The sequence below is a fragment of the Manihot esculenta genome, chromosome 17 (assembly GCF_001659605.2).
Source record: "Manihot esculenta cultivar AM560-2 chromosome 17, M.esculenta_v8, whole genome shotgun sequence".
Lineage (NCBI taxonomy): Eukaryota > Viridiplantae > Streptophyta > Magnoliopsida > Malpighiales > Euphorbiaceae > Manihot > Manihot esculenta.
In genome coordinates, this window is record NC_035177.2 from 9,563,610 (window position 1) to 9,577,236 (window position 13,627).

A 13,627-nucleotide genomic window follows, 5' to 3' on the forward strand; every position below is an offset into this window, starting at 1 on the left:
TGCTTCTTCTAATTCTTCATCTCCCTCATCCTCTTCAAATCTCCCTTTGAATCATCAGTACTTGAAGAAAAACTTTTTAAACTACCTCATTTGATGATACTACTTCTTCCTTAATATTGTCATCTCTAATTATATTAGGCTCCCTAGCTGGTGCTTCACTATTTTTTACAGTAGAACTATCAGCACCACCAATTACTTGAACTTTCTTAGCAAGCACAATAGGGTCATCTACTATGTGAGACACATATAGATCAAGAGTATCCCAACTCCTCAAACCAACTATGATATCTAAAAGAACCTTATCACACTAAAGTTTCAAGAAGTCCTCTTTATAATGACCAAGTTTCCTATAGTATACACCTTTAATTTATGCATATCCTAAGTCTTTTGTGTATTCCTTCAGTTCAGTTATTAAAAAAAAAAGTATCAACATCTATCTTATGCACAAAAGAAATACCGCCACCAGAATACTTAGGGTAAGGATCATTTACGAAAATGCCACCACAGTGCCATCTCAAGTGTATTAGTGTGTTGCTCATTCTGTGAAAAATAAAAAATCAATTAAAGGTGAGGTGAGAGACCATATAGCACATGCAAGTCTATCAACACATCACATTATCCATATTCAGCGCTTGTGGGTTAAGATGTGCATTATTTACTAAAACAATGCCCTAAAAGTATGCTTTTAAAAGTTATTTGAAAGAATCTTTGCACACTCCAAATGGCTTGTTCAACTGTCTGATTACACCCCAAAAAGATTCACTGTTATTATCAACTAAACCCTCAATGCCTCTGCTCTTCTTGCGATTCAACAATTTGGCACTAATTAATGGTCAATGATACTTGCTATTGCACTCCCAATGTGCATAAAATGATAGGGATATAAATTCTGTCGAGAGGTCTTTTTTTTTTTGAATTAAAGATTTAATTTGTAATTTAGTAAATTAAAAATTTAGAATAATTTAATTCATTTATTTATTTTTATTCTATTAACAAATAACTCAATTAGATGTTACTTTTTTAACAAGTAAGTATGCGAGTATTCACACGATAAGTAATTATATATCTGAGGATTAATTAATTTCACTTTTTAAGAGTATAAGAGTGAAATGAAACATTTTAAAAATTAAGAGTGTCACGAGAATTTTTCTATAAAGTTCAGATATTTAGATATATATTTGGCCTATATTAAAATATAATAAAAAATATAGATGAAATGAAATAAATAGTAAATGTTGAATAAAATTAAAATAGTATATTTAGTCATTGTATGTCATTTTGCCTCCAACAGTAAATCAAACTCAACAATTTTTTTTTAAAGTTTCAACACTTTTATTTTATATTACCAAACAAGTAAACTGCTATTTTATAATTATAAGTAGTTTTAAAATATCAATAAATAGGATATAATAGCAATATCCAAACAAACCCTTATGTCATAGCCAATAGAATTTTTTTTTCCAGTTTTTATTTTTTATAATAGTCAGTAGAGTTTTTTTTTTTTTTTTTTTAATCTAAACCAATTGAGTTCACTAATCTTTCAATAAACCAAAACAAGGATTGCCTAAATTTTTTTGAATAATAACACTAATGTAGATGATACTAGATATTTCTAGTTAAATAATATAAAAATTTCTTATTTAGTCAATATCATACTAAAAAATTTATATTTTAATTTTAAAAAATATATATTAAAATATTTATGAAATTTTAGAAAAATTAACTAATTAATCCATCAATTAATTTTATTCATTAAAGAAAGTCTAAAATATCTTCACTACGAAGACATTAATTAATAGATTTTTTAAAAATATTATAGACATTTTAATATATTTTTTAAAATTACGTAAATAATTAATAAATTTATTTATATTACAAAGACTAATTAATAATTTTTTTTAAAAAATAATATATAATTACCTCACACCCATTCATAAAAATTCTCTCCTACACTTAATTAATCATAAACTCAACATAATATATATGTGAGAACAGCATATCAAAGAGATGAGAACCACGAATTTGTATCTTAAGTCCATGATTGAAAAAGTCTTTAGATAAATTTCACATTGTCAGTCTAATGCCAAGAGGAAGATAATTCAAGGGCCATCTTGACTCTTAAGCATATGAATTCCTATGAAAAATAGTAAAACAAACTGCAAAGTTTGCTTAGAGATCAACTTTTGAGAAACAAATGGTAAAAATCTGCAAATTGGTATTAATGAACTTTGTCTTTCTGTTCCAAAAACCAACCAAATTTCCCAGGCTGGTTGTTCATGTCCAAAGTATCAACAAAGTTGTAATTGAGAATCAGCAATATTCACATTGGCTTTTGCCTTAGATTTAATGTCATCTAAGTAATGCTGATAGATATAGGAGAGGAAGCCCCAGAGTGCCATTAACATAGCTATAATCTTCACACCATCCATCTTGTCATGGAAAAATATAACAGCCAGAATAGGAACAACAGGCAAAGCCAAAGTGCTAATGACATTGGAGAATAAAGAAGATACTTCAAAAATCAAACCCAACATTCCCACAGATGAAATTTGCCAAGTAATAGCAGTCCAAATTAGAGTCATCAAATAGGAAACTTCTCCCTCTTCATATTCTTTCATTTCTTTTTCCAAACTTCTCCATTCTCCACTTGCGAAAATCCCCACAACGCACCCACATGTTGCAACCATTGATGGATATATTTGCATTTCCAGGACAGAAGAGAAGGTCTCACTCTTTATAATCTTCTCAAAAGATAGCTGCACTAAGGAAAGATACAAAGAGTATGTTGCAGAAGCACCAAGTGTGCATAGAAATCCAATTGCATACTTGCCTTTGGAAATCCTTGAAGAGTTCTCAGAATCTGCATTAACTGCTAGAAGAGAAGCTGAAATGGTGAGAAGGAAAAGGGAATTGAATATCAAAGGGGTGAACTTCTGTGAATTAAAGAAGAAGGAGAACAAAGCATTGAAAGCCAACTGGGTTGCACAGAGAAGAGAATAAGTGGAGACAGGAAGATACAGGAGTCCATATGAGTACATCAGATTGTCACCTGTTAGAAGTATGCCAAAACTGAGATATAGAAGCAAAAGGGTGGATAGTTTTGGTTTGGTTTCTGAGAAAGAAGCAACAGAAATGGTGGTTGATTTGTTGGATGAGAAGAAGAAGAAGAAGAAGAAGAGTGGAAGTAGCAGTGGGAAGCCAGCAGATTGAACAAATGTCGCCATCCATTTGCTGTTGCCACCTTTGTCATAGTATAATCTTCCCAAAAGAGTTGCAGCAGATTGGCCTGAGAGGAGAAAGATTGTATAGCAACTCACTCTTAGCCACCACTTAAGATGAATGAGATTAGGAAACTTCTGTTTGTTATTGCTAGATGAAGGCTCATTACATGATTCTGGCTCTCCATTACCAACTCCTGAAAATTACCATCATGATTAGTTTTAATTCCAATACAGAATCTTAAATTTTTCTAGAGAAAATTATTATGTAGTCCTTTGATTTTATTAAAATCAATGAATTTGTCCTTATGTTCTCAAAAATACATGATTTTATTCCTCATATTTAATTCCTTTAACTATTAAATCCCTATATTAATTTTGTCAATTTAACTCATTAGTCAAGGGATTTAAAGGTGGTTTGTGAGAGATAAAAGTGTTAATAATGGTAAAATCTAAGAGAAAAATGTTAATAATGGTAAAAGTGTTTATTATTGAAAATATTACTATTTAGTCCCTGAAGTATGAAAAATTTATTAGTTTCTCCATCAGTTTTGAAAAACACACTAAAATATCCTTGAGCTTGTAAAAAGTCTAGTAATTAGTCTTACCGTTAATTTTAGTCATTAAGTGTTGGCAAAAATCTAATATATCCTTAATATGGAGGGAATAATTAATATATTGTAAAATTTCATGGATGTTTTAACAACTTTTTCAAAATTACAGGAGCAATTATAAGTTCCTCATATTACAAGAATTAAATACGAACCACTTAATTGCTAAAACTACCGGAGAGTATAATTAGTAGATTTTTTAAAATTTAATAAATTTTAATATACTTTTCAAAATCGAAAAACTAATTAATGAATTTTTTCATATTATAGGAACTAAATAATAGTTTGTCCATATTATCTAAGAGAAAATTTGAGAAAAATAGAGTGCTGGACGAAAAAGTACAATAAAAACAAAATTTAGGACTAATGTATTTTTCTTCAATGATCAAATCAATAATTTCATAACAATAAAGGAGTAAATAGTAATTTTCTCTTAATTTAATATCATTGGAAATATATCATTCTACACTAGCTGCTAATTTCCATCAACCTCAAATTTACATCTTTTAGCAGCAGATAGAACCTGCTGTTAGTTTCCTTTTTCTTGTAGTGTTTTTTTTTTTTTTTTTTTTTTATCAATAATCAGCAAAATTCAGTACAAGTATTTGTTTAGATGTTAGTGATTACTAAGCTAGTTTCTCAATCCTTAAGATTTTCGTGGAAGCTATAAGAAAAGAAAGTAATAGCAAGCAAATAGGAAAATGGAATGAACCCTAATTAAGATCAATTAGTAAACTTAATTACTAACCTGTGGTTTCTGATTGCAGCTCTTGAAGTTGAACTTCATCCATGAAGATTCAGATTCTGAAAAAGAAAATAATTAAATGCTCGAAAGGGAATAGTTATCTTCTTCCTGTGCATGAGATGAAGATTTATTTATTTATTTATTTTTTAAAATAATATATTCATTCTACATGTCCTCTTCAGGACTATAATTCAAAGATATAATTCAAAGATATTGTTGAGAAGTCTAACTTGGCTGGCTAACTTTCAGTGTTTGAAAACCAAACTATCCAACCAATCAGACCAGTTACACTAAAGACCAAACCAGTTTTCTTTTTCAAGGCCAGTCACTAGTTTTATTTATTGCTTGCTCAACTGGAGTGTTGAATGCTAGTTTTCTTTTTTTTAAAAAAAAAAAAAAAATTATTGGTAAACTATAACAGTTTAATTTTGTAAATTTTAAAACCCACGCATAGAATAATTGATATTTAGTCCAGAATCCAAGTTATGAGGTTTAGTGATTGAGAAATTTATTATTTAACCCATATTGCACGAGAAGATATTAAAAAATTTAATAATTAGTTATTTCAAAAATCTATTAATTAGGTAATTTATTTTTTTGTCAATTAAAATTTATTTTTTTAAAATTATTTCAATTATACCCATCGTTATTTTTACTATTAAAAAATTAATAGATTTATTATGTCACTTATCATATTAATATCATGTTACCACATCAGCAAAGTTTAGTATCTGACACTAAAAAACTTATGTATTTTATTTTTATTGCAATTTTATCCTATACTTTTATGTTTTTACCAATTAAACTCTATTTTTTTAATATCTGACCAAATATATTCTACCATTACTTGTATAGTTGGAGATTTATAAAATTATCAAGTTACTATTATTTACTATTAAATATATTTAAAAATTACTATTTATATTATTATTTTTTTTTTCATTTTTATCAATAGTTTACAATAATAATTTATCTTGATCATATTTTGAATAAAATCATTATCAATCGATTTTTGTTAAATCTATCTAATATTAATGGCCCAAAAGAGAGTGACCGTACGAGTAAGGGTAAAAATATGAGATATGTAGGAGAGAAAATATTAGTGAGTGTGGAGGTAAAAGGAGAGTTGAGTGAGAAAAGTGAAAAGTTCAGCAAATCTTTCTTTTATTGTAGAAAGAGAGAGTTGAAGAAAGCATACTTAGGGAAGAGAGTTTTGATTATATTGTGTTTTAGTTCTAATTTTATGATTGAGACTAACTTTACTGATGAATTGCCTAATTTTTTTTTTTTTTAAGTTTCTGCAGGATTTTGCGGATGTATTTCTTGAGAGGTGCCATTTGGGTTGCTGCCTATTAGGGGAATAGAATATCATATCAATTTTATTTCTAGAGCTCAGATTCCAAATCGTCTAGCTTACCAGAGTAATCCTGAGAAGACAAAGAAATTGCAAAGGCAACTTGATGAGTTGCTGGCTAAGGGACATACTAGGGAGAGTCTCAGTCCATCCGAGTACATTTTTTATTGGTTCCAAAGAAAGATGGAACAATGCGCGTGTGTGTTAATTGTCATGTGATCAACAAAATCACTGTAAAGTATTGCCATTCTATTCCTAAATTAGATGATATGCTTGAAGCATTATGTAATGTTGTTTTCTTTATCAAAATTTATTTGAAATGTGAATATCATTAAATTAGAATAAAGTTAGGTGATGAGTAGAATATTGCCATTAATACTAAATATGATTTATATTAATGGTTAGTGATGCCTTTTGATTTAACTAATACACCTAGCACAGTTGTAAGATTAATGAACCATATTTTGTGTGATCATCTGGGTAAGTTTATAATTATATATTTTGATGATATATTTATAGCCGAAACTTAAATAATCATATTAAGTATATTGAATTTATTCTACAGAAGTTGCATGAACATGAATTATATACTAATATTAAGAAATCACATTTTGTACTGTTAGTGTCATATTTTTTTACAGACTTTTAGAGAGCCAATAGTGACAAACTTTTAGAGAGCCTCCAAAATTCGTAAGAAAGAGTAGAGAGTTAAAAGATTCAAAATATTTTCTCCATCTCAACCTTTATAATTGTTTTAGAATTTTTTAATTGCCTATATTTATCAATTTCAAATTTAAAAATTTTTAAATTTGGATGATAACAAAAGAAATTAGAAAAAAAAACATAATTCATTCAATTTTTTGTCCAACACTTACTATTTTTATCTGAAAAACATTATCTTCAAATCCTATACTAACAATTTAAGTACATGTTGTTCTTACTAATAGCATATTTATTAATGATGCATCAAAGAGATGAAGTAGAAAATAAATAAATAGAAAACCATAAATAAAAATAACCATAACTGAAACTAAATGATGCTTGCATTCAATCCATTAAGATACGATCATATTTCAAATGTGTATTCAAAATGCTCCTTTGATGGTTCTTCTAAATGTCTAAAGAGAATTTGATAGTTGAGAAGTTATAAACTAAGATTGCGCACGGTTTTTGGGTTTTCATATTGAACTGAAAAATCATATTAAATCAGATTGAAACTGAAGAAAGAACTGATAGTGTATGAATTGAACCGTTCCGAACTAAATGTATTTAGTTATTTAGTTTTAATTCTGATTCTTTATCAAAATCTAAACCGAAACCGATATGAAACTATACTAGAATTGTACCGAAAAATTGATTTTTTTATAAATATTTTTTAAATTAATCATAGAGTGTATATAAATTGCAAATTCTTAATTTGTTTCTATTTAAATTTTTATAATAATTCAAAATCTTTTTTTTTTTAAATGGCTCTGACCGGCTAAAATTGTAAGGTTTCATAGAAAAAAATCTCTTTCCTTTTAATTAATTGAATTAAAAGTATTATAATATTTATGAGAATACTAATAAAAAGTAGGATAAATTACACTTTCATCCTTGTTTTTAGTGTAATTAACGGATCGATTCTTTTATTTTTAAAATCGAATACTTAAATCCCTGAGTTTTACATTTAACCGATTCAAAGTCATTCCCTCCAAATTTCTGCAAATTTTTTAATAATCTAATATAAAATGACGAAAATACCTATCCATCTTCTTCCTTCCCATTTTGAAACTATAGTCCTCAACAACTCCATTATTTTATGATTAAAAATAGATAATATTAATTGAAAAGCAATAAAATTCAAATACCTATATAAGCACAAGTCACCATAAACTCTATCTTCAACCACACAAATCATTAACACCTCCTGCAATATCAACTCTTTAACTTCACCCATATAAACTCACTAAAACCACAAAGTCTCACAACACCTACTTGCAATCTCTCAACTCTCTCCACTTGAGGATTGGTATGAGAATACCACATAATGCGAGAGGTTAGAAGAGTGAGAGGAGGAAGACAATAAGGATTATGAGCAATCTAAGAATTTCAATCACCACCCAAATGGAGGCCAAAGATTGAGGAAGAAAAGAAGGTGAACACCCAAACTCCCTTGTAATACCCGGCTAGACTCCGGTATCGGAATTCCTACCGTCCGGTGGAACCTCGGATGTCGGAAGCCTCTAGTAGGGTAGAAACATGTTTTTCTAAAATGTTTTAATGTATTTTATGATCTTAAATGAAAAGGAAATGAGTTTTTACATGAAAACAACCTTGGAGGAAAACCCAGGTTCGGCCGCCGAAGCTCAAGTTCGGCCGCCGAAGCTCAAGTTCGGCCGCCTAACATGCATGTGTTTTGGAGGCACGTTAGGCCCCCGAAAGCATAGGTGAGGGAAGTCCAAGTTCGGCCGCCGAACATGGCATGCATGCGGAAGCACTTTCGGCCCCCGAACGTGGCCTGGCCAGCCACCTATAAAAGGGACCCTTAGCCGAAATGGACGAGCTTTCTTCCATTTTCGGCCACAGCTAGCTTCCAACCTCCCTCTTCCAAATCTAGTGTTTTTCCTCCAAATCCCCACCATTTTTCTTGAGTTTTAAGCTTGCATTGAAGGTTTTGAACTTTTGAAACAAGTTTTGGAGCTTTGGGAACTCAAGAGCTCATTTTCTTGGATCTCCAAGTTTAGGTCATCTCTCTCTCGATCTTCAAGAGGTAAGAGCTGATCTTAAGCTCCTTATGTGCTTTAAGTAAGTTTTTATGAGTTCTTTGGGTAGAAATGCATGTTAGGTTATATGTTGAGTTTATGTGTTAATATTGATGTTTTGAACAATGTGTGTTGATTATGTTTATTTGAAGTGTTGTAGTTGGGGTATATGATGGTTTGAGGCCCCTAGGAACTTGTTTGCATGATTTGATGAGTTATATGCATGATTGGAAGTTGTGGGAGGCAAATGTGCATAAAGGAGCCAAGTTTCTGCCCTTTTGCAGAAACCAGGTTCGGCAGCCGAAGGAACTTTCGGCCGCCGAAGTTGCCCCCGAAAAGAGACTTTCGTCCTGTCTGGGACTTTCGGCCGCCGAAGGTGCCGCCGAACCTGCCTGGGTTTCGGCTCTGGAGGGACTTTCGGCCGCCGAACCTGCCCTGTTCTGCCTTCCTTTGCATGTTTTTGCATGATTGTTTGAGGTGTTTTAGGGGGTTTTTGGGGGATGTTTTTAGAGTTATGTTCTAGTGGTTTGGTCCCTCATTTGAGTCCACCTGTGTAGGTTCGGACCCGAGGAACCGAGGACCCCAGCAGTGAGTCCAGCTGCTTCTGAGTCAGTAGAGCTTCGGCCAAGAGGTGAGTAGAATAAACCTTTATGTTTTTAAAGCAAATGAATTACACAGTTGAGCATGTTCATGCATCATGAATGCCATGTGATGAATTAGGTTGTTTGCATTAGAATTCACGAATATGTTGCATTGCATTTATGATGTTCATGTGGATTGGTTATTGGATGATCCTTTAGTCCTCATATGATATGATGATGCTATGGCATGAGATGGTATGGAAGTCCAGGTTGTACCCATTCTACGTCCCTAGCACTATGTAAGAGAAAGTCCAGGTTGTACCCATTCTACGTCCCTGGCACATTGGTATGTTATGATATGTTATGTTAAGAGAAAGACCGGTTGTACCCATTCTACGTCCCGGCACTTTGGAATGTAGAGGACTATTGGTGACAATACCATCCGAGATGTGATTTGTTGTGATGTGTTGCATTACATGATGGCATGAGATTTTTAAATGTTGTTTTCTATTATTCTGCTCACTGGGCTCTAGTAGCTCACCCCATTTTCCTAATCCCCCAGGATTGCAGGTACGGGCTAGACAGAGAAGTCAGGAAGAGTAAAGTCTTATGTTTGTAATAGTTAGAAAGTGGACATGATAAATTGTATAATGATGTAAAGTTAAATGGTTATGTTATGTATAATGATATTGAGGTTTAGAAGTGTGCTTGACCATAGTTTATTGTAATCCCTTGTTAATACATGATCTTAATGTCTATTGATGTTTCTGTTTAACCAACTCAACTTATAATGTATTGCCCATTGGGGCATTGATGAGATCCCACAGAGGGATCAAGTTTATGATTAAGATTATGTTTAGTGCATGCACAGGTTGAGTTTGGTGTATGATAGAATGTATGAATGAAAGAAAAGTTTTAATTTTTATGTATGATTGTTGATCATGTATGGGATTAAACAGATTTACAGGTTGTATGTCAGGCTTGCTACGGGTCCCGGCGGCCTTAAGCCGATCTGGATCCTAGCGCCGGTAGCGGTCCGATTTTCGGGTCGTTACAGAATGGTATCAGAGCCCTAGGTTCATATGGTCGGACCTAGAGTGTCGGGCTCATAGATGTTATAGAAGGTCAAGCACAATAGGAAGATCATGTCCACTAGGATAGGATGTGGAGTCCTGTCTTGTTTGATGATGTGAAATGCCATGATTATATGCATGTGCATTAATGCTATGATATGAATATTATGTATGTGATGAGGGTTCATGTGTGCCCACATGAACCATATGATGCTAATGTTTGCTTATTATGTGATGCTTTTCAGAAAATAGGATGAGAGGAACTCGTCGATCTGCACGATTGACTGGAGTGCCACCTGAGGATGAGGGCATGAGCGCCCGTCCTCCTACATTGCCTAGGGCAATGTCAAGCAGGTTCAACAGAGACAGAGTAGTAAGAGACCCTAGAAGGTCTCTGGATATGGGTAGAAGCAGATTAGTCAGAGAAACAGTTCAGGGAGAAATGTCAGAAGACATGGGGGATGATATGGATGTAGAGCAGAGGAGGGATGGCAGTTTGGGAGTTAGTATGTCAGAAGAGGGAATGGGAGAGTCCCAAGGAGGCACTCAGGCCTCGGGATTTGTTCAACCACCCCACTACCCACACTTCTCACAAAATCCCGGGTATTCGATGGGAGGTACATCAGATTACCCTAGCTTCACCCCTTATCCCACACAGATGCCATACCCACCCTACTACCACCATACTCACAATACCCAATGTATCCGCCCCCACCTTACTATCCAAATCCAGCAAACCCTACCTCAGAAAATGTTGCACCACCTCCACCACCTACAGAACCAACAGCCCCAGCTACCCAACCGTCTAGACCTAGCTCAGCCAGTGGGAGCAAGGTCAAGATGACCGACTACATGAAGTTGGATGCTCCCCAGTATGAAAAAAGGGATGACCCGTTTGTGTATCTGGAAAGGGTTAAGGTGATCACAGATGAGATTGGGGCTGATGATAGTAGAGCCATTCAGATGGCTGGGTTCACACTTAAGTGCAAGAAGGCACGAGAGTGGTTCAAGAATTATGTGAACCCCAGAGTAGACAGCATGTCTTGGGAGGAGTTTGCAAACGAGTTTGCAGGATGGGCTTTCCCAGATAGTTCAAGGGAGATGAAGATGATAGAGTTTGAGCAGTTGAGGCAGACCGATGAGATGGGTGTAGAGGAGTTCACAGACAGATTCTTGGAGCTATTGCCATTTGCAGGGCAAAACCTTGACACAGATCAGAAGAGGTCAATGAGGTATATCATGAAACTCCACTCCAGATATTCCTCCTTGATCCAGTCAGCAGATAGGGAGAGCTTCCACGCCATAGTGGATATGGCCCGGAAAATGGAGGCCAGTGCCATCGTTCAGGGAACAGTTAAACAGTCAGTGGCACAGCCTTCTGGTTCTAAGACCCCAGGCTCTTCTTCTTTCAGTGCAGCAGCTTCAGGTAGCAAAAAGTGGAGTAACACCACTAGGAAGCCCAAGAAGAACAAGTTTTGGAACAAGGTCAAGTCTAGTCTGGGACTAGGGAGTGGCTCAAGCTCTGGCGCGGATAATGCAGTTTGTACAAAGTGTGGTAGGCTACACAGGGGAGTTTGCCGGGCTGGGACAGCAGCCTGCTTCAGATGCGGGCAAGAGGGACACATAGCTCGGGAGTGTCCTAGGGCAGCTTTTGGAGCACAGTCTCAGCAGACAGCTTCTGGTAGTGTGGCTCAGCCAGCAGCTCCAGCCATGACTCAGGCCAGTGGTAGAGGCAGAGGGAGAGGGGCAGCCTCTTCTTCAGCGGATTTCAGAGGTGAAGGTCCATCAGCTCCAGCACGGATCTTCACAATGACTCAACAGGAGGCAGATGCATCTAACACCGTGGTGGCAGGTAATTTAGTCATTGGTTGTTCAGATGTGTATGCCTTGATGGACCCTGTGCATCTCATTCTTTTATTGCTCCGAGAGCCGTTCAGAGGTTGGGGTTGATGATCTCTGAGTTAGAGTGTCCTCTCTGGGTCAGTGGACCCAAGTGTGATCCATTAGTGGCAGAGTCAGTCTGCCAGTGTAGTCCTGTGTTTGTTGAGGGAAGATGCTTGTCCGCCGACCTAGTGGTTCTAGATTTGACAGATTTTGACGTCATTCTAGGGATGGACTGGTTATCTACCCATGGTGCTACCTTGGACTGCAGGGACAAGGTAGTCAGGTTCAGAGGTCAGGATGGATCAGAGGTTGTCTTCAGGGGAGACAGGAGGGGTACACCTAGAGGTCTGATATCAGCTCTTCAGGCTCGTAGGTTGCTTAGGAAGGGATGTCAGGGGTATTTGGCTCATGTGAGAGAGCTTAGTAGTCAGGTTAGAGAGCCCGCCTCGGTGCCAGTGGTTAGAGAGTTTCTAGACGTGTTCCCAGACGAGCTGCCAGGTTTACCACCTGCTAGGGAGATAGAGTTCGAGATAGAATTGATGCCTAGAACCCGACCGATCTCTATCCCTCCCTACAGGATGGCTCCACGAGTTGAAAGAATTGAAAGAACAGTTGCAAGAGCTGGTAGACAAGGGCTTCATCCGACCGAGTACCTCAGCCTGGGGTGCTCCAGTCTTGTTTGTCAGAAAGAAGGATGGATCCCTTAGACTTTGTATCGACTACAGGCAGTTGAACAAAGTCACTACCAAGAATAAGTACCCATTGCCAAGGATCGACGATCTATTTGATCAGCTAGCCGGAGCAGGTTGTTTCTCCAAAATAAATCTGAGATCGGGGTACCATCAGCTAAGGATAAGGGATGAAGATGTGCCGAAGACAGCCTTCAGGACCAGATATGGGCATTTTGAGTTCCTTGTAATGCCGTTCGAGTTAACCAACGCCCCTGCAGCATTCATGGATCTCATGAATAGAGTGTTTAGCCAGTACCTGGATCACTTCGTTATTGTCTTCATAGATGATATCTTAGTGTATTCCAGGAATGCAAAGGAGCATGCCCATCATCTGCGGTTGGTTTTGCAGACCTTGAGGGAACATGGCTTGTATGCCAAGTTCTCTAAGTGTGAGTTCTGGCTGAGGAGTATTTCGTTCTTGGGGCATGTAGTGTCAGAGAATGGGATAGAGGTGGACCCCAAGAAGACAGAAACTGTGGCTAACTGGCCTAGACCCACTTCAGTGACGGAGATCAGGAGTTTCTTGGGTTTGGCAGGTTACTACAAGAGGTTCGTTCAGGACTTCTCGAAAATAGTAGCTCCTCTGACCAGACTAACCAGGAAGAATCAGAAGTTTCTGTGGACCGACCAGTGCGAAGAGAGTTTTGAAGAGCTTAAGAAGAGGTTGACTTCAGCACCAGTTTTAG

At 35.7% G+C, this 13,627-nt stretch overlaps 1 protein-coding gene across 1 annotated transcript; it reads right to left on the reverse strand.

The window, feature by feature from the left end:
* Positions 1 to 2,181: 2,181 nt before the first annotated feature.
* Positions 2,182 to 4,729, reverse strand: LOC110604737 (probable purine permease 11). Its single transcript, XM_021743022.1, has 2 exons — positions 4,578 to 4,729; positions 2,182 to 3,415 (listed from the first exon to the last, which is right to left on the reverse strand). The coding sequence occupies exons 1-2, from the start codon at positions 4,618 to 4,620 to the stop codon at positions 2,289 to 2,291; spliced, it is 1,170 nt and encodes a 389-aa protein (XP_021598714.1). The 5' UTR covers positions 4,621 to 4,729; the 3' UTR covers positions 2,182 to 2,288.
* Positions 4,730 to 13,627: the final 8,898 nt, after the last annotated feature.

Excerpts from the sequence above, each read along its gene's own strand:
- LOC110604737 (XM_021743022.1), bottom strand. The coding sequence starts at position 4,620 with ATGGATGAAGTTCAACTTCAAGAGCTGCAATCAGAAACCACAG. Across the intron at positions 3,416-4,577 it reads GCTGCAATCAGAAACCACAG|GAGTTGGTAATGGAGAGCCA; the intron begins GTTAGTAATTAA and ends GGTAATTTTCAG.